Here is a 19,493-nt window from a genome sequence, read left to right as displayed (position 1 = left end):
AAGCTGAATTACTTTGTTCATAAAGAGCAAATACTTTTTTCTAATATTGGCTTAGTAAAGTTTAATAATATGGTAACAAGACCTTCATATGGGTAATGTGATTTTGGCATTTGTTAGCAAGAAAATGGCAAGTGTGGCAACAAATTCACTCGATAAAAAATTGTTTATTACCTGCTCCACAAAAAACCCACACTGAAATCAATTTGAGGAATGAATCACTGAAGAATATTTATATGTTCAGGACAGAATGAATACTTCCCATAGGGAGAAGAGTTAGAAAATGTGGGTAATCCATTCTGGTATAGAAATGCCTGCCAAACAGTTTTGAGGATGGACTGTTTTAGTTGCCTTGTGATTTTATGTATCGCTTTATTATACATAGTTGTGAATGCTTCTGCTGAAATGCTAGGGAACTTGTCTACTGAAGAAAAGAAAGGGAATTCTTTGAAAGTCCACGTAGTAGATGGGACTGCCAAATTTACCTCTCATGCAATTGTACAGTTCTGATGAAAATGTCCTACTGAGGTCAGCAGAAGCTTTTTTGCAGACTTCAGGGGGCTTTCCTCTGACATTTTTGAAAGAAGGGCCACTGAAATCAGTGTAATTAAAACACTTGCTTCATAAGAGAATTGGGCTGCGTGTGAGTTAAAAGAAATAAGGTGGATCTTAGATATCTAAGAGAGACAGATTTCAATCCCTGCCCCGTAAGTAGAAGAGTGGGGTTGATTGCTCTGGACCTCAGGAAATACAGAAAGAATCCATACTAAACTTTGATGTTCTTGCCCTGCCTGGCTTAGTCTTGGATGCATTTTACAAACCTGCCTGTTATGCTATAAAGCTAGTTGTCTACTGCAGACTCCTGGCAGCAATTTGTGATGGCAAAGTGCAGATGATGGTGTTTTGGGCACTGTTTCACTTTAAATAGGAGAGGAATTGCCCACCCCAGGGTGTGCAAGAGACATAAGAAGCTTGAGATTTGGACTGATTTAGGAATTTTGTGTTACGGTTTTATTATTGTGGCTCTGACCAGCTTACCCCAGTCCATCTAGGTGTAATATCTGTATCTGGATAATGTTTACTTCCCAAGGCTATTGTCAGGACTGATGGGATGGTGTTTGTACAGTACTTTGGATGTGGACAATTCAATCCAAGTGCTAAAGATTGTATTAAATGTGATGTTTTTCAGGCTGTAGTGAGAGACAGAAAGTTGTTTGCCTTTCATGTGAGCTGTGGACAGAAAAGGAACTCATTAATAAGAGATACTAAAGAAGAAATCCACCTGGCAGGATGGAGCAGCTGCTCTACAGTTGTTTTTTTTTTTAAATGCTGGGAACTCTATCACTAGTTTTTATAACTTCAACAAATAGTTCAAAGCCATTTTCTATTTAATGAAAGATCACAGAGCAGTGGCACTGAATACATTATTTCAACAGAATTTTTTTTGTGTGTGTGAAATTGAGCCTGAAGAATGGTGCCTTTCAAGAACTGCAGAGTTACTGGAAAGATGTTATTAATGCAGGAACCTTTACAGTCAGTGGATTCAGAAAGTCTACAGCTGAGATCATGGCAGTTAAAAATCAGTTCTTTCTAAGAATGGGATTAGCCTGAGGGTTGAGCAATCTTTTAGCATTTAGAAAGGAGCAAGATATCAAGAACATGCTTGAGGATATGGCTGAAATTCAAGCCAAGTTGTAACAACAGAGGAAGAAAAGAAAAACATAATTGTATTATGTTTTCTTCATGTATTCTTTTCTTAAATCCTTATGAAGAGGCATATTGCATCAAATCTAATTTTGAAAATCTTTTTGATGCAATGATTTTTTTTTCTTTAATTTTTTTCTTTTTTTTTTTTTTTTAGGTCAAAAGCGATTTTGCCTGAATAGGGATTAGGTAAAACTCTGAGCAATTCCCCAGTAAGAGGTGTGAGAGCAGATGACCACAGGGAATTTCTGGAGCAGTTCAAGCTATCTGAGGATCTGCAGTTAAATATTTCAGCTAGTCCATTTTCCTGTCTTAAGTAAGTAGATACTTAGCGTTGAGTTTCCTTGGTGCTGGCTAAACTCAGCTTGAAGTGTAGGACTTCTGGGTCAGAACCAAGGTGACAAAATGATACCTTAAAGTTACTGCACCTGACCAACTCAGCAAATCTTTTTACAGTGTAAAAAATGCTCTTTAACCCACTTTTTATCAGTTGCACACAATCTTTTCTGTTCTATTCCTGAGTGAGAGTGTGGAGGGAAGGACTTGCTTGAATTCTGGCCATCCTTGCTAGTGCGGTAACATTTTGAATCTTGAAGGGTTGCTTGAAAAACTAATTTGCTTCAGGGAGTAATTTAACCCATGGGTGTAGGACAGATGTGTGGGGAAAAATGTTATGTGGAGCCACTGTTGTTTTTCCATCCCCTCTCCTTCAGCTCCAGTGAAGTTTGATGCATCAATGTGTCTGTAAGAACACATAAGTTTTGTGTGTGTGTAAAAGTTGGGTGGGATGGGGATGTTAAGATCAAAACAATCAAAACAAGTGACTGTTAATGTGATCCATGTGATAAATGACAGCCAGGATGGGGTGAGTGAATACCAGTCTTACATACAGATTCTAGGCTGCAGTAAAGTCCCTTCACTGCATACAAGCTCTGCTTGTATGTCTTCCTTGGCATTATTTTTTATGTATTTCCATGTTTCCTTTCCTAAAGCAGGGTAGATGAAAGAAAGCTGTCCTCGAGACTTTCTCTGAAGCAGTTCAGTCCCACACAAGTCCAAAGGGTAGATGGAAAAGGGGCTTTAAAGTTGACTTTGTGCTCCTAAGTCTTGTCACATGAGGATATTGTGCTATTCGCAGTATAAACTGCAGCAGCCAGCTGTCAATCAACTGAAATGACTGTTTCAACAGCTGGGAATCAGTAGGACATGAACTCTGGCTGTGTTCCCTCTCCCCTAGCCACATCCTCTGCAGTAGTCTGGATTCTGTGGAATCCTCTGCTAATTCAATGCTGATTGGAAGCAATTTTGAATGTACAAGAAATTTGAGCCTGGAAAATATTAAGGAAATATAAACCTTTTCCAGATCTGGTTTATTACAAGGACAGAGAAGTGCTAAGTGGGCTATATCAGGGCTAGTAACTGTATACTTGAATCCTCTGTAGCACGAGGAAAACATTGCCAGATTAAGTTTGCCAATTCATCTCATTCCTTGAAACACAAAGTCAAGCAGAACACACGTGCTATGGAGATAACTGCTATAGAAAGCTTTGGAAAACTACAGAAATAATTATACCTACTAATTCATAGCAGTGCTCTCCGATATAGGAGAAGCCTGTGAGCAACCCCCATGCATAGTTAAGTATCTGTATCCTTTGAAGCTGTGCAGTTTAATTATAGTTTCATTACCTTTGAGAAACCATAATTTCAGTGATGGGCTGGGGATAAAGGAAAACACTTGTCTTAATATTGCTATTTTGAGCTTTCTCTCCCTTACTTGTCCTTCTAGTTCTGTCCATTTCTTTCTAATAATGATCATTGATTAATAATATTTTTGTGGGAGAAATTGAGTAACCTTAGCTGTAAATGTGAGGTTGAAAAAGAAGGAAAATGAATGCAAAGATCACATTGCAAGGCTTTCATTTTTATTCTTCATAGACTCATAATTAAGCCTACTCTAGTTCTCTCTCTGTGTGGAGCAGGATGCACAGGTTATAACAAGGATTCTTTTCTTCGTGTCTGTATGTGGAATGGGCTGGAAGGAAGGAATCAAATAACTAGTCTAATGTAAATTGGCATAGCTCCATCGGCTACAAAACAGGCCCAAGTGTATTTTTAGTGCAAGCACAAGCTAAGCTCACACTGTGGAACAACACTCTTTGGAGGAAGTAGAAGGAGGAAAAGACTTTTCTTAGGGCAGTCCCTAGGTGAATGTTTCAAAATGGTAATTACAGCTTAACATAAAATTTCTCCATCTCTAAGAATCTGTAGAGGTACGTTTAATTTGTCTTTAACATCTGAGATTTTACTTTGCCAGCTTTTGAAATATTTTCACAGTTGAGCCCTTCTTTATTTACTGTTTGTCACTGTAACTGTAGAGTTGTAGTTAAACTCTTTATTTGCAAAAAAGAATCCCTTTGTGGATAGATGACTTGGATTTTAAATCTTGCTGCAAGCAGAAAACTTGAGTAAAAGGGATACTTATGCACTTTTGTATACTTGGTGGAATTAATTTTCTGTTAATCAGAAACTTTTTGACAAGAACAGTTGTGATAAGTTAGGATAATTCTCAGTGCAGTGGCATAAGAGCTATTGCTCACTGAAAAGTGTAAAATGTCTCTTATGCATGTTGGTTGGAGCTCATGCCCTTTCCTCATTAGAGAAGGAATGTCTCAGTGTCAAGAAATGAATGAATTATTGGACCTTTTGTCTTACATGTCTCTTCTGGTGTAAATTTGCCATAAATTGCTCGTTTGCTAATCAAGAGAGCAAGGCTATTTGAATCTCTTTGTAAGTGTGTGCATATGTGTATATGTTAATGATTGTTCTTTTAATTTGAGTCTCTCCAAGCTTCCGGCTAAACAGTAGTTTTGTATTGACTTTTAAAATCTTGAAATGGGCTAATGCTCCTACTGCAGCAGAACTCTGTTGTTTCTACTGGGATGTGCTATTCTAAGAAAATGTAGAACAACACCTCCCATTTGTCAAGCCCTCCTAATTTCACAGGTATTTCTGTAGTACTGAGATGCACAGTTAGTCTTGTGAACTTCAAAATATAAACGAAATGGATCATGTGAGGTGTTGGATCCAGTCTATGTGCACTTTGCCTCTCCTGTTTTTTTTACATGCTGAGCAAGAAGAATGAGATGAGAGCACCACACTGCTTATTATCTGCACAGTAGAGTCAAGTCTGTTGTTATTCATACCTGTTTAGGCCCCATCTGAGCCTCATTTTCAGTGGTATGGTAGTTTTGCTGGAGTCTCTGCCTTCTTGGTGCAGAATGAGTGGAAATTAACAGATCTACTGTACAAGGAAGCTCAGACTAGCAAATGTGGGGAAACTGAGTGTATTTTAAATATCAAATATTCTTGTAGTAGTGTAATGCTACCCCCTATTGGAAATTTGAATATATGGAATATAAACCAGAATACATGGAACTGAAGCCTCGTTGACTTCGTGTACATTACTTTGTTTCCATTGGACTTGATAGGACTTTAGAAGTGCCATTCTCCATTAAAAAAAAAAAAAAAAGAAAAAGATTTTTTGGCATAAATAGGAAAGATGTTTTCTCCCCAGTTACCAGAACTGAATTCAGTTTAAAATAATCTTCTTTTATGTTAAAATACAGCTGTAGGCACAGATGCCTGCAATTTTACTGTCTTTCTATAAGAATACAAATAGATAACCTACGTTGATTTTTATTGTTCATAAACATCTATATATTCATAAAGGCCTTACCACTTCTAAAAGAAACACATTCTGTCTTTTTGCATAGCTAAAGCTACTGTATACACTGTTATTCAGCTGTATCCTGAGTAACAGCACTTGTGTTCACCTGTGAAAATGTGAATGGTTAAAGCAATGCTGTGCGTGCACTGCTGAATCTTCAACAGGACAAATGCGTGTTTGAACTCTTTTGCTTAAGCATTACACCAGGAGTTTCTGTATGTACCTTAGCAGAGAGGTGGTTTAACTAACAGCAGGCTAGCTGAACAAGGTTCTGAAAACGGGAAAAGGGAATGTAATGTTGCTATGAAAACATCTCTAAAAAGTTGACAACGCTATCTTGAATCGGAAAATCTGCTGGGTGTCTTATGCTTAAACTAAAAATTTTTCCTTTTCATAAAATTCCAGAACAGCTCTGCTGCTGTAAACCATGACAGCTCAAATGAGGAGTTAGCGGGAACAATGTAGCTGATTTTTATTACCTGGAGGAATTGGCCATCTTTATTTTGACTCTAAGAATATATGATAAGCTGAACTTTAGAGTGTATCAGGGGTATCTGCCTTAGATCTTAGACCTCATGGTTGGAGAAAAAGAAGTTATAATTTCTGAGCTGAGTGTATTTGATGGTTTATTTTAATGGCAATTGTGTCAGGAGTCTTTCATGTCCTGAATGGCAGAATGATTGTTATGAGGTACATCTGGTGAAAGATGAGGCAGTGAAGGCTGATGTTAATACATTTTGTTATGTATCTAGCATCAATTCGCAGAAGTATTTGTTCAGGCTTCTGTGCTCTGAAATCAGGAGATGCTGTGCCCCAGTAGTCAAGTTTGATGAATATAGTCTATGATATTTGCATATGGTGTTTTTATTTTTTGTGAAGGATTGTTTTTTGTTCCTGCCTTCTAACTCCTGCACCAATGCATGTCTGTCCATGTTTATCAAATACATTGAATTAAAATTGGTCTCAGAGGCAACTTGCTATGTCTGGTCTAGCCATTTCTTCTGGCTGTCTGAATTCCTCAGCCTAGTCCTGGCTCCTGCTATGAAAGTCCTCCTGTATCATGAACTGGGAGTGAAATGTGTTCTGATCATGCTCCTGTGTCTTTGTGCTGTGAGGTCTGTCAGGAAGTTTAGATAAGATCATCTGTTCAGCAGCATTCATAATCATTAGTGTCCACCTTTTCATTTGAGTTGCTTATAGAGATCTACGGTATCTCTCTCTACAGCTTGTCACTGTATCTGTCCTTACAAAACTTCCATGAAATAACACAGTGCTTCTACCTGTATAGAAACCAGTGCTTCTGATTTTTACCTGTGGTTAAGTAGGACAGACTCTCAAATTCACAGAAGTATTTAGTAATCTTGTTTGACCTGGAACCATCATACCAGGTTTTTTGAAGGACCGTGAGAAACTCAAACCTTATGAAATTAGTTTAAAAAATTGTAAGGCAAACCCAAAATCTGTGTTTGAGAGAGGTGGCAGAGTGTCTTTATTTTATTTATGTTTCTTAAGTTGTTGTGGTTTCGGGCATTTCTCTAACCACAGGCTGTCTAGCTGATATTGGTGTTAGGGCAGTTTATGATGGTTTGGTGGTGTGTGCCTTCAGACTTTGCCATCTACTTGGAGTGAGTGTTATTGCTTTGGGTCAGCTGTACGTGCTCTTGACTTTGTTTTCTGTCTAGCAAGTATGCAAGCTTGACTTGTAGTAGTGCCTGGAAACACACACAAACTTCACTGATGTGTTTACACCAGGTATTTTATATGCATTGGGTGGTATTGCACAGCTGTTTTCTCTAGAATTCTGTCTAAATACTTTTGTACATAATGAGGTATGTATGTGATGTTAAAAGGATGTTATTTAGGTTGAAAAGTTAAGCCCCTTACTGTTAAGGAATTGACAGATTTACAGTTGCTCATGCCATCTTGGTTTTACCCAGACATGTGTCCCTCTCGTGCAGTGAATGAGGCAGATGTCCCCTGGAAAAAATGGTATGTGACCACGTAATTGCATTACAGTTCAGTTGTTCAGCACACTCCTAGTGTGACCTTTTGGTATGTAGTAAATCTAGGTCTCTTTTTGAAAAGCAAAAGACAAGAGCAAATCATGTGCCTTGCCGTGTCACCTTCCCCATGCCCATATATTATCAGTAGCAGAGCTTGAAATTTGACCCTTCAGCATTGCGACCAAGACTCCAACCATCTGAATTTCAGGGCTGTTGCTGCTAGCTGGCAGCTGGAGATGGCTTTTGTCTCAGGGTGGAGGCTTGGCAGCTGGATCCAGATACCGGCTTTTGTGGTAGCTGTGGCAGAGGACTCAGCCCAGCTTTTCTTTCTCTCCCTTGAGTGGACAGTTTCAGAGCATGCTAAAGGCAAGGTGTGTCATTTTTGGAGCTAATGGTCATATTCTGATGCTGATGGTCGTATTCTGGATTGAGTGGCAAATGGCTCATGGCTGCAGGTGGCTGGGAAGCCCACAGCAAGAAGCAGAATGCCCCTCTCAACAGAAGCATATTAAAATCACAGCTGAAGAGTTCCTCTGTAAAAACACGAGAGAGAGAGAGAGCAGATGGGTACACAAATCTGGACCAGAACTAAACAATACTTTTCATTCTTTCTCATGTCTTGTTGTTTAAACAATACCTGTAACTTGTAGATGAGTTGAGCTGTGATTATCCCACAGGCTTTAGGAGGCGTATTTTAATGTGACACAGCATGGCTTGCCAGTGCCACTGAAATTGCCAGCTTCATGCTTCAGAAAATAGCTGATGTTTGGGCTTGGCTGAGCAAACTGAGATGTTTCTGAACTGACTTCAGCAATCTTTCTGTAAGCCGACAGTTGGCTTGCGATAGATGAAGCTGAGTAATCAAAGTTTGTGGCTGAAATTGGAGCCCTGCACCTGAAGCATGCCATGGGCAGGAGTTTCTGTTTAATTAGTAGTTGCTACAAAGGATGGTAGAGTTTAGTAATTTTGTATCTTTTGTTGAGAACCTCATCGACTGCTGGGCACTGTGAAACAGCCCATCAAAGCAGATGACCTTTAAAGGTTGCTCCATGTGTCTATTTATTGACCTTTCCTGCAAACTTTTTTTCTCCTGTCGCAGTCTAAGCATTCCAGCTTTAAACTTTTCTGGTGATTTGCTCCAAGAGTAAGTCATAGTCTTTAATCCTCATGAGGAAAGTACCTTAACTATCAGTTTCATTAGGGACTGGTTTCTTTTTGCTGAAATACCTGAGCTTTGCAGAACTTCGGACATGTTCAAGAGTTTTTCTTTTCCATTTTCTAAAAGCAATTGACACGTTTCTATTTTTGTGATTCTGATTTCAAAATCTTCATTCAGGATTTCTCATTGGGTCCTTTGCTCCTTTGTGAAGTTGCTGACAGTTCAAGATACTGTTGTAATAAACTATATAATGTAACTGTAATCTGCTGTCTCCCTCTATGTACAAACTACATGAAGCAGTGAGAGGGATTGTGATGAAGGGCCACCAGCTATATACAGCAGGCATGAGAGTGTTCATTATTAGAGAAGTCTGCTTCACAGTTTCTGCTTTTCAGGGACCATCCTCTGGATTTTGAGTCATGACTTTGATGGTTTTCTGTTGAAAAACTGGATGTTTTGCACGGCCTTGATACTGCACAATAGCTTTAAAATGAACGGAGAGGGAAAAAAAATCTAGATCATATTTTCCATGAAAATTAAGCATCTGACCAATGTTGCATTCTCTCTGTTTGAGTGCAATTTTGGCATGTGCTGAATAAAAATCTCACAGTTCAAATAGTTGCTTCTGTTACTGTTGAGTATGAATTCCTCTTTCCTAACAAGAAGCATCTGGGAGCCTCTCAATTATGTTGAGCCTTTCTTCTTCTAGTCTGAGGACCCAGACTGGGGCAAAAGTTCATACATGTGCTTAGACTAAAGCAAATGACACCTAAAAAATCATAGAATCATAGAATAGTTTGGGTTGGAAGGGACCTTTGAAGGTCATCTAGTCCAACCCCCCTGCAATGAGCAGGGACATCTTCCACTAAATCAGGTTGCTCAAAGCCCCATCCAACCTGACCTTGAATGTTGCCACCTCTCTGGGCAACCTGTTCCAGAGTTTCGCCACTCCCACTGTAAAAAAATTCTTTCTTATATCTAGTCTGAATCTACCTTCTTTTAGTTTAAAGCCATTACCTCTTGTCCTATCGCAACAGGGCCTGCTAAAAAGTCTGTCCCCATCTTTCTTATAAGTCCCCTTTAGGTATTAAAATAAGGTCTTCCTGGAGTCTTCTCTTCTCCAGGCTGAATGACCCCAACTCTCTCAGCCTGCCCTCATAGGAGAGGTACTCCAGCTCTCTGTTCATCTTCATGGCCTTTCTCTGGACCTGCTCCAATACACTCACGTCTTTCCTGTGCTGAGAACTCCCTTACTAGGTTCAGAATAATGGAGCTATAATAAGCTGCCAAACTTAGATGAGCTGAAAGAAAAGCTTTATTTCTAAAGATACACAAAGGGAATTACATAAGCTGTGACTGATGAGGTGTGTCTGAAACGTTGACAGTTATCAGGCAAATGGCATTTCATTCCTCTTGCCAGTGATGACGGAGCCCAGCTCAGCATTACAATCTACAGAAGCTGATCTACTTTTTCTTGGAAGTGTGGTTTCCTCCTTTTTAGGAGGAAAAAATATGAAACAAAATTGGTTTGATTCTTTGAAAATACATGCTTTATATTCAACAGCTATCTATCAGTTCCTACTCTTAGAGCCAGTAATGGGAAGGATTAGCCTTAAGACAATATTTTCCTTCTTTCTTTTCTGCCCCTCTGACTCTCAGTCTCCCGGCTCCCTTATACACCACAGAGATGAGCTTACAGAGCAGTTGTGATGCCTTTTGTCACTATGAATCTGGCAAAACTTCTTCCAGAAAGAGGAAATTGTGCAGTACAGTATCTTTGCTCCTTGCTGTGGAGCTTATACTGGAAGATCTGGACTTTGGGACTTATCTTGTGTCCAAAGACTAAAACTCCCATTAGCAGAAGCGGAGCAGGATTGGGTATGTAGTCCATGGAAAGTGGTTTGAGTATAAAGAGAAAGGTAGGCATACTGCTCTTTATATGGGACAGTATTTGTGTCTGATAATTTTTTAAAATGAGAACTGATCTGGTAAATCATATATTTAATGAAATTTAAAGTGAATGAAACTTTGAATGAAATAAAATGAAACTTTAAAAGAAAATAGAGGGAAAGAAAGACAAAGATATACCAAATATACAGAGAGAGGAAAAAAGTAATCTCATTTTGATTGTAAAAAGGATTATGTACTACGATGGTTATTTGCACACACAGAAATAAATGCCAAGGCTTAGGTTCTGTTTAGCTGTTTAGGGCAACAGAGCTAATCTTTGAATAATGATCCAGCATATCAAACTAGTGGGTTCTCCTAACATCTATCATTGAACTCTACCCAAGATATTTGGAAGCAGAACATAAAAAATGAATGTCATCTGACAGCAGCCAGATCACTACCAGAGTTAAAATAGCCCTGGACATGTAGTCCATGATGTGTGACATATAAGTGGTACATATCCGTTTACTGTGGGTGTTGTAGTGATGAGGTTGTTTGAACTAACAACCATGCATCACATACTTCAGCACTCAGCTCTTGGGTCACAGATAAAAGAATCTACATTAGAAAGATATTTAACTTATATTTATGAGTAATATTATGAGATATGCAGGATTTAGATACTTGCTTTGTTGGTTATTGTCTGAATATCGTAGCAAGCATAACAAAAGCATATTATTTGAGTGAGGTCACTTACCCCTTTTTTTCTTTAGTGTAATCATATGGTAGGTTGAGACAAGTATTATACTTTGCATTTGAAAACCATGCATTTACATTTGTACGTTATGCCATAATAATTTAAAAAGTTTCTTCTACAGACAAAAGCATGTTTTGTCTGAGTTTTGTAGAATTAAAAAAGATAGCTTTTAAGTCTCTGATGCTGTTCTTTCTACTGACTTGCCTTAGCGGTAGCCATTGTAAGTTAGCGAAGTCTCTGCCTTACAGAGGATTGCAGCAGGAGGCCTCAGAGTTGCAGAAATAATAGAATATGATGTATTGAAATGGAAATGAAGACAACAATCTTACAGACTGGAAAAATCACTTGATAACAAAAGACTGGTTTTATTTTTGTTATTATCTCAGACTCACTTTTTTTATCTAATCACATATGATTCTTTTAGTTACTTGGTGCCTTTCATATACTCCCTAAAATTTCAATGATATTTTATCAGTGTCCCATATCTGATGTAATTTCACACATCTAACTTCTGTGTGCCTTTTTGCATCTTTCTTTGTCAAGTATAATCTAATCTTCTAATAATGACTTTAAAAGTATATTTATTTGATGTTATCTGTCTAGCCTTTATCAGTTTTCTTATCTTACCTAATTTGTACATTTTTATGAAAAACTTTTTAGAATTTATTTTATAAGAGTGACTAGGAGTTCCAGGCATGAAATAAGACTCCATTGTTGAACAAACTGTACCTATGTTAACAAATGGTCTCTCTTTAATTTTCAGTTATTTCCACGTCATGTATGATGTGCACAATAAAAGACAAATGATGGTTTGAATTCTCACTCACATTCAGAGGTCAGACAGCCCCAATGATTCATTTTAACTTGCATTAAGCAGCACATCACCAAAACAAAAAAGTTTCTGCAACTGAAATATTTTTAATAGTTTGGCATTGCCAACTTTTTAATCCTCATTCTTACAGAAGTGCTATACTTGTGCAACACTGAGAGGAGGGAAAAATGGTAAAACTTCATTTGCAAGTAAATCAAATAGTTATAACTTGAATTTACAGGGGGAGCAGAGCTGTTTAGCAAGTAGGACTGTATGCTATTTTGCAAATAACAACTTTGCTATAAGGTGAGAAGAAAACCAATCATTATAAAAATATTCAGTTTATTCTTTGTTTCTTTGCATTACTGTTGCTTGTAACATTTACAATGATGAAAGAGGACTCCTCTCAGGGAGATCATGTATAAACAAAGAACCAAAATGCTGTTCTTTCTTCAAAGAGCTTTCAATCTCATTTCAGGTTTTCTGCTTTCTATACTTTATTTCTAACCATATTTTTGCCATAATTTAGGATATTCTGATGTGTAATGCATTTATAGAAACAGAGTTAAAAATATTTTTCCAACTTGCTATCTAGTTTCATGCATCAAGCCCATGCTCTGAATGACAGCAAGGCTGTGCAGATTAATGAATCTAGAGGCAAAGGTGAGGAAGGTAAAGAAATTTTTTTTTTCCCCTCCCAAAACAATTTTTGATTGACTTTGTGAACTAAGTAACATCCAGTTCCCCCCCCATACCCCACAAGTTACCAGAAAAAAACCCTTTGTTTTTAAAAGCATGAAAGTTGCCAGAAAGTTGAGAGATCCTTTCTTATCAGCAAGATTTGCTTTTCATGCACCTCAACACTGTAGTCTGCCACTTTCTGTTTCATTAACTAAGCTAGCAGTTGCTACCTTCAGAGGCAGCATAATCTGCCTTACATCCACAGATGTAACCAAAGTCAGGGAAATTATTTTTTGGTATTCTGTATTAGTAAACCCTGAATAATTACTGGGGACAGGAAAAACAGCATTTTTCAAGTCTGCTATAAATAATAGTGACAAAAAAATCATATAAATTCTACTGTGATGGAAAAAAATGTTACCTAAATATACAGAATTCTGCTTGTAATGGACTCCAAAGTCCTCTGCCCTTTATCTGTGCATACTTCTGCATATTCCCCAAATGAAAGCAGCAATTTCTGTGGTGGCATGCAGTAACTATAGAAACAAATAACATCCACTGTGGTTAAATTAATAAAATGCTCTTTTTCTGAAATGCTGTGGGATGGTTTTTCTCTGTCAGAAGTGAAATCTTGGCCATGTTTCTGATTTCCTCCCCTTCTACTCTAAACAGTTGCTCAAATTCAGTGTCTCATATATTAAAATATACAGCTAGCATAAAAGCTCAAGTAAATACTGAAGCTGTACATTCCACATTTGCAATAGGATCAGGCAGAAACATCTTACATGTTGTGTGTTGAAAGTTGTTCTGTGTTGCAGATTTCAAAACTGTATTTAAAAATTTTTTTAAAAACCTTACCCATCCCCAGTTGATCCAAGTAAGCTCTTTTAATGTATATGATATTGGCAGAAACAGAATCAATGTAATCTTTTCTAATCTTTTTCTGGTTCATTGCAAGGTGCATCAAATCCAAAGAAACCCTTTCCACTTAACTTTAACTGAGTTTGGATCTAGTTGCTAGCTCTGGCAGTTTTTTGTGATGGGCATAGGTAATGAGCTATATATCTTAATATGTTTACCTTAAGAAAATATTGTGCAGGAATTAGTATGACTTGAACTTCTACATGGATAATAAGTAAATAATCTATTTTGTTTTCTGTTGAGGAATTTTGGGAAGTCAACACAGTGCCTGTATACGGGGAAGATATATGTAAAGTATATGTAAAGTCCTAAGTGCATCTAAAAAGCCACCACTTTGTAAGAAAGTATAGGAAACGGACAGTTATTACAGGTCACAAGTCTGTGTATTTAGGTGAAGGAAATTACTGTCAGGTGTCAATATAAAATGGAATTTTACTGCTTTGAAATTGAGCAGTGTTATTGCCCAGCTCCAATAGGTATATAATCTTTTTCCACTTCAAAGTCCAGAAGACACGTTCATTTATCAAAAAGAATGGATCATGATGATGAATTCTTCTTCTTATCAAGATGACAGAAATAAAAGATCTCTTTGACAGAGTGGTGGTCAGTAGCACAGACTGGACTGACTTCACAGCCTACCTTGATGGCGTTGTGCAGGAGCAGCCTTGGTACCATCTGGAGATGGAAGTGCCAGACCATCCTCCAGATCAGCTTTGAATGACAGAGATAGTATAGCTGGGGAGAAACCTGGCCTGCAAGCATGTTTTGGAACATGCTTACTCTTAAGTGTGAATGGGCACTGGTACTCTTTGCCTGACTGCTTTGATGTGCCCCAGCTGCCATTGTACCACCACGGTACGAACAATGTGAAACATCTGAGATGGCCAAAAGCTTTTCTAGAAAGATCCTGATGTCACAGGTGGGATTTGTAGGCAGTCTGAAGTCAGTTTAAGCTCTGGGTTTGTTTTATGGAGCTGAGTCAGAAGCACACCAGGCTTCAGTCTGCTTGCAGCACCTACCATTTTAAGCGAATATAGGCATGGCCTTAATTTACGTCTGTTAAGCCTGTTACTCCAACTTGATACCATCTTCCTCTGACTATAAAATTTTCTTGCTTTTTGCTGTTTAATTCAGGACTGATTCAATAGTGCTAAGTTTCACTATGCCTGCTACAGCTGTTGCAAAGCATCCAAAGCCAAGTTAGTTAGTTAGCCTTCACTAAAGTACACGAAGGTTTTGCAACTTACACATTTTGAACACCTTCAGGTCTGGGCACCTTTGTGTCTGTTCTGGATTTTAAAATCACTTGTTAAACTTTTGTGATGGTGAAGTGATTTCTCTGCCATTCTTCCTATATTTTGTGAAGTTTCTATTTCTTGTAAAGATTTTTTTATTCTAAAATTTTCTGTTTTCTTTAGGGAACAGCAATATTACAGTCTGGAGTCTTACCAGCTATACCAGGTAGGAGCCATTTAGTTATTTCTTTTGTTAAAGAACAATGTTTAAGTCTCAAATTGTGATTTATGGAAGCAGAACTAAAAACTATATTAAGAGGTATCCTGTTCGTGGTTGGTTTTGCTGCTGCAATTCATGACTGACAGTTATGAAATACATTGTAATCTTTAGTATCTTTGTTTGCAAAGATTAATATATTTGGTTTTCCCTTCCTTTTGTAATCTAAAGAGGTTTAAAGTCAGTTTCCATATGAAGTTGTTTAGTGCTTTTTCTACTTAGGTAGTCAAAGAACGTCAAGAAAGCGTTCTTTTAGGATATATCAACACCAAGGGGAAACTTAATTTATATGTTCAGTGTGTATACCCAGTTTTCTAAATAACGCAAAACCACAGGAATGGATCCTTATCAGAGGCAACCTGGAGATGCTTCTGTCATGTCAGTGGAACTACTGATCGACCAACAAAAAGAGTAAAGGGAGGAAGCTGAGTATCTGGCCTGGAAAGATTATTTAGGCAAAGGTAACACACTGACCATCTTTGCATTGTAAATCTACCTATCAGTAGAATGTGTTAGTTATCTGGAGTTCTCTAATGTAGCCAAACTGATCTGGCACCTTTTCTACCATCATTTTATTTCAAAGATAACATTTCATAAGCACTTGGTTTTGTGTACTGTTTCCATCTTAGTCCTTGGAAAGATCTGTGCAAAGAAGTTGTTTAGTATCTTAAACATCTTCATATTCCTTAAATTCTTTACCTGATAATTCAGTAGATCCATTAAATTTCTCAGGTGGCCCGCTTCCAATAGACATAGAACAGCTCTTTGTGCTTGGTTTTCTTTATTACTTTTAAAAACCTTGGCAAATACATGAAGAAGTATAGCTGATTGATACTTGTGTGAACAAATCCAGTAAGATACCTAGGATCAGGAGGTGTCTCTGGAGAAGGTTATAAGTAACTTTATTCTTTTGTTTGTCTTAGCTGGAGACAATCCAGAAGCATTTAGCAGATCTTGTTCCTAGTTATTCCACTCGAGTCAGTGGAATTACTCTTGATTTATAGAGGTGTAAGTAGAAACACAAATTGGATCATTAATTTTATCTTTCCTTCTGGTACTCAGGTTTCTAATCCTCTAATCAACCCAAGGAAACCAGCGCGCTTATGATTAAAGTGTGTGTAAATACAGGGGAACTTGGGACTATAGCTGCATGTGGTGGGCACAATATTATTTCTGCATTAATTTCAGTGGCAAATTCATTGTGGATGCAAACAATATCTGACAAAAACTTAATCTCAGACTATTCATGCAGATGAAGGAGTTAGCTGTTTTGATAACACCTATCATTAAGTAAATTGGAAATGTAGAAACACAGGACAGATTTTTAGATCAACAGAAAGGGAAGATACAAGACTGAGGAAATTTGGGTGGGTGGGTTTTCGTGTCTGGTACACTGGGAAAATATTGTTTAACAAAAGAACTGAATACTTCCTGGAATAAGCATAAATGCTTTAGGCAAATGCAGCATCTAAAGCCAATGACTGAATTTTTTAGCTATCTTTGTGGGGTTTCATCTCTCAAATGATCTCATTATATACATATAGAACTTTATTCTTCAATACTTTTCAGAATACAAAAGAAACCCATGTTGTCTCTGTCTCGTCACATTTTTATTGTCCTTAGATATTTAATTTTAAAGTATTGTTTTTATATATGTGAACATTTCAAGTATAATTGAACTTGGCATTTCAAAGCTTTCAAAATAACAGTGTAGCCTTTGAATGTTTTGTTTCCACCATCTTTAATCCAAGACATTAACTGAAGGTCCCTGGGTGCTGACCAGTCATTCAAACAGTTTTGTTGAACTAAAGGAACACCATTAGAACTTTTCTGTGTTCTCTATTATGATCTTTTAATCCATTGTTGAGGATAACATAAGGGCACGCTAATTTGAGGTAACTACTTTCAAAACCTGTCTTGCGCATGTACATGGCAAGATACCTCTACTAGCATGAATGATTGTACAATGAGCCAATACATAGTTACAATGTTTGCTAGTGTAGCAGTCTGCCTAGTCATAAACACATTTCCTTTTTATCACAGAAAGAACTGTACTGTATTTTCATTCAAATACACTGTACAAATGCAAACCCACTTCTTCCAGCGCTACAGGTGCCCGTATGTTCTGTACAATATTTTTGCTCTTGAATGTCTCAGTTCTGTAGCAAGAAATGGAGTTAGAGTCAGGATCAATTGTTTAAATATTCTTCAGTTTAATGGTAGTGAATGTGGGTGAAGATATTCTCTTTCTACTGTTAGTTACATATGCTGAGCAACAGACTCAGCAACTTCAGAGAAATGTGTCTAATTCTAATGGCAAGTTCATAAATGTGGCAACAATTCTGAATTGTATTACTAGATGGAAAAAACCAAGTTGGGGTGAATCATTTAATTCTGGTTTAAATGATTTGGTTGCCTTTGTTATAAATAACTTTGTAAAGATTGATTAGAAAGAGACTGAATTAGATTGCTTGCATTTGTAGGAGGAAAGTGTTCCCATTGTTATCATAGCTTTGTACTAGAGATCAAGGTAAGGGATTCGCTGGAGTTCTATGATGTGGGAATGCCTGCTCTTAAGTATAATAGACTGCATTTTTGGTTATTATGGACCTTAAAATACCATGACAGGATAGAGGTTCAAAAATGTGATTCAGATTTCCTGATTTCTGAGGCTGCTGGATTCTGGAGGCACCTGGGTTTAGTACATTTGGTCTAAGAAGTTCTCATGGGACCTATACAGAGTTTCTCATCAATGCTTATGAAATTCTGTAGCATGATCTAGTGGATGCAATTTCAGAGATATGTATGTAGGTCTTTTTTTCAGGAGCTTCTTATGTGTTTTGAGTTAAGGGGTCATGAATGAGATGCACATTTAGTGTTGAGAGGTGGAACCAAAAGACAGCACTTTCCTTCACAGAATGGTGAGCTGAAGAGCTTGTCATTATCTTGATTATCCTTCTGGTACTATAAATCAAAATACTGTAGGAAAAACAGGGCTGAAGGGGTTGTCTAGCTCAAGCCTCTGCCCTGAGGTTAGGATGTACTTCTCTGTGTTTGTCTGACAAGTGTTTGTTTAGCATGTTCTGCAGTGAGAATCTTTAATCCACCTTAAATCATCTGAAGTCCTTTGCTATTCTAATTTGCTGTTATTTATGCCTGTTATTTAAACCTTGTGCTTCTTTCTAGTTCATTGCAGCAGCTTAGATAGGAACCTCCAGCTCTTACTTATAATGTTTTCATGCTCTCCTTCAAAATATTTGGATTTTCTTGGTTGAGTAGAACTCTGTCACAGTTCTCCTGTTTTATGATGTTTAAACCATGAGGTTGTTTTGTGGGGGGAAAAAGTGCCACTATTTCTGTCCTTAGTTGCCAACCCTTCCAAGTGAACTGAGCAGTCTGAATCCCAAGACTCCTGTTTAGAGAAGCTAAGTTGAGAGCTGAAATGGGTTTGCAGAAGTGCTTAGGGTCCCTCTGCAATCCCTGGAGAAGACTTTTCATGCAGGGTCTATGCACCTTATTTCAGAAACTTTTGTCCCTTTTCATTAGCTGCAGGGAAACTGTTTGCATAGACGTTCCCAGCAGCCAGACCCAGCCTTGGGCATTTCAACACTCAAATTAAACTTCTATAGTGGGAGGTCTGATCTCCCTGTACTTCTGTGCCGCAGGCTCTGGCATTACAAAAATCAATAGCTGAATGGGAAAATAAGTTAACAAATATCCTCCCATGGAAGCAGTGTACTTTAATATCGTTAAGTTTTGTGACTCTTAAATTCTCTGTTATTTTTCTTGTCTGTACAGTTCCATATTTCCCATATTCCACAGAGGCAAATTCATCAGCATTGCAACAGACACTTTTGCTATCTGACAGCCTCTTTGCTTGTAATACCAAATCTATACAATGCTTGGTGGGAAATGTTCTGAGCCGATGAATTAAGGAATAAATATAAAACAGTGCTGTGGATTGGAATTCAGCTGAAATGTCAGCTGAATTCTGATTATGGACATTGTATATTTGTTAAATTGTTCTTAGGTAGATAGGGAGTCAAGGTAGGGAGATAAAAAGAAAAAATAAAATTAAGTATATAACAGGTGATGGGTGCTGAAAATGAACTCAGCTGTCTGACAGCTTAGCTTTTATGATGGAATATAGGCTTTCTTTCATACATTTTTTAAATTTTTATTGCTAACCTATGCAGCCTGATAGTTCTATTCCAAGCTTAGGAGTAAGCTTTCAAGGAATTAATTGAGAGTAGTGAGAAAGAAGAATCTGGGCCATACTGGGCCATGTGTTGGTTGTTGTTGCTTAGGTTGAAAATAATTTATAATTCACA

At 37.6% G+C, this 19,493-nt stretch overlaps 1 protein-coding gene across 3 annotated transcripts in view; it reads left to right on the top strand.

Annotated features, from left to right (window-relative positions):
- DOK7 (docking protein 7) overlaps nt 1-19,493 on the top strand; it is a 66,710-nt gene that overhangs the window by 34,669 nt on the left and 12,548 nt on the right. For all 3 annotated transcript variants that reach the window (XM_069794683.1, XM_069794664.1, XM_069794675.1), the window contains one exon: nt 15,069-15,111. In XM_069794683.1, the coding sequence (XP_069650784.1) occupies nt 15,069-15,111 (43 nt within the window). The remainder of the gene's footprint in view (nt 1-15,068; nt 15,112-19,493) is intronic.

This window comes from Haliaeetus albicilla, chromosome 1 (genome assembly GCF_947461875.1).
Source record: "Haliaeetus albicilla chromosome 1, bHalAlb1.1, whole genome shotgun sequence".
NCBI lineage: Eukaryota > Metazoa > Chordata > Aves > Accipitriformes > Accipitridae > Haliaeetus > Haliaeetus albicilla.
Note: the sequence above shows the minus strand (reverse complement) of the source record. Positions and strands in the feature narration are given on the sequence as shown.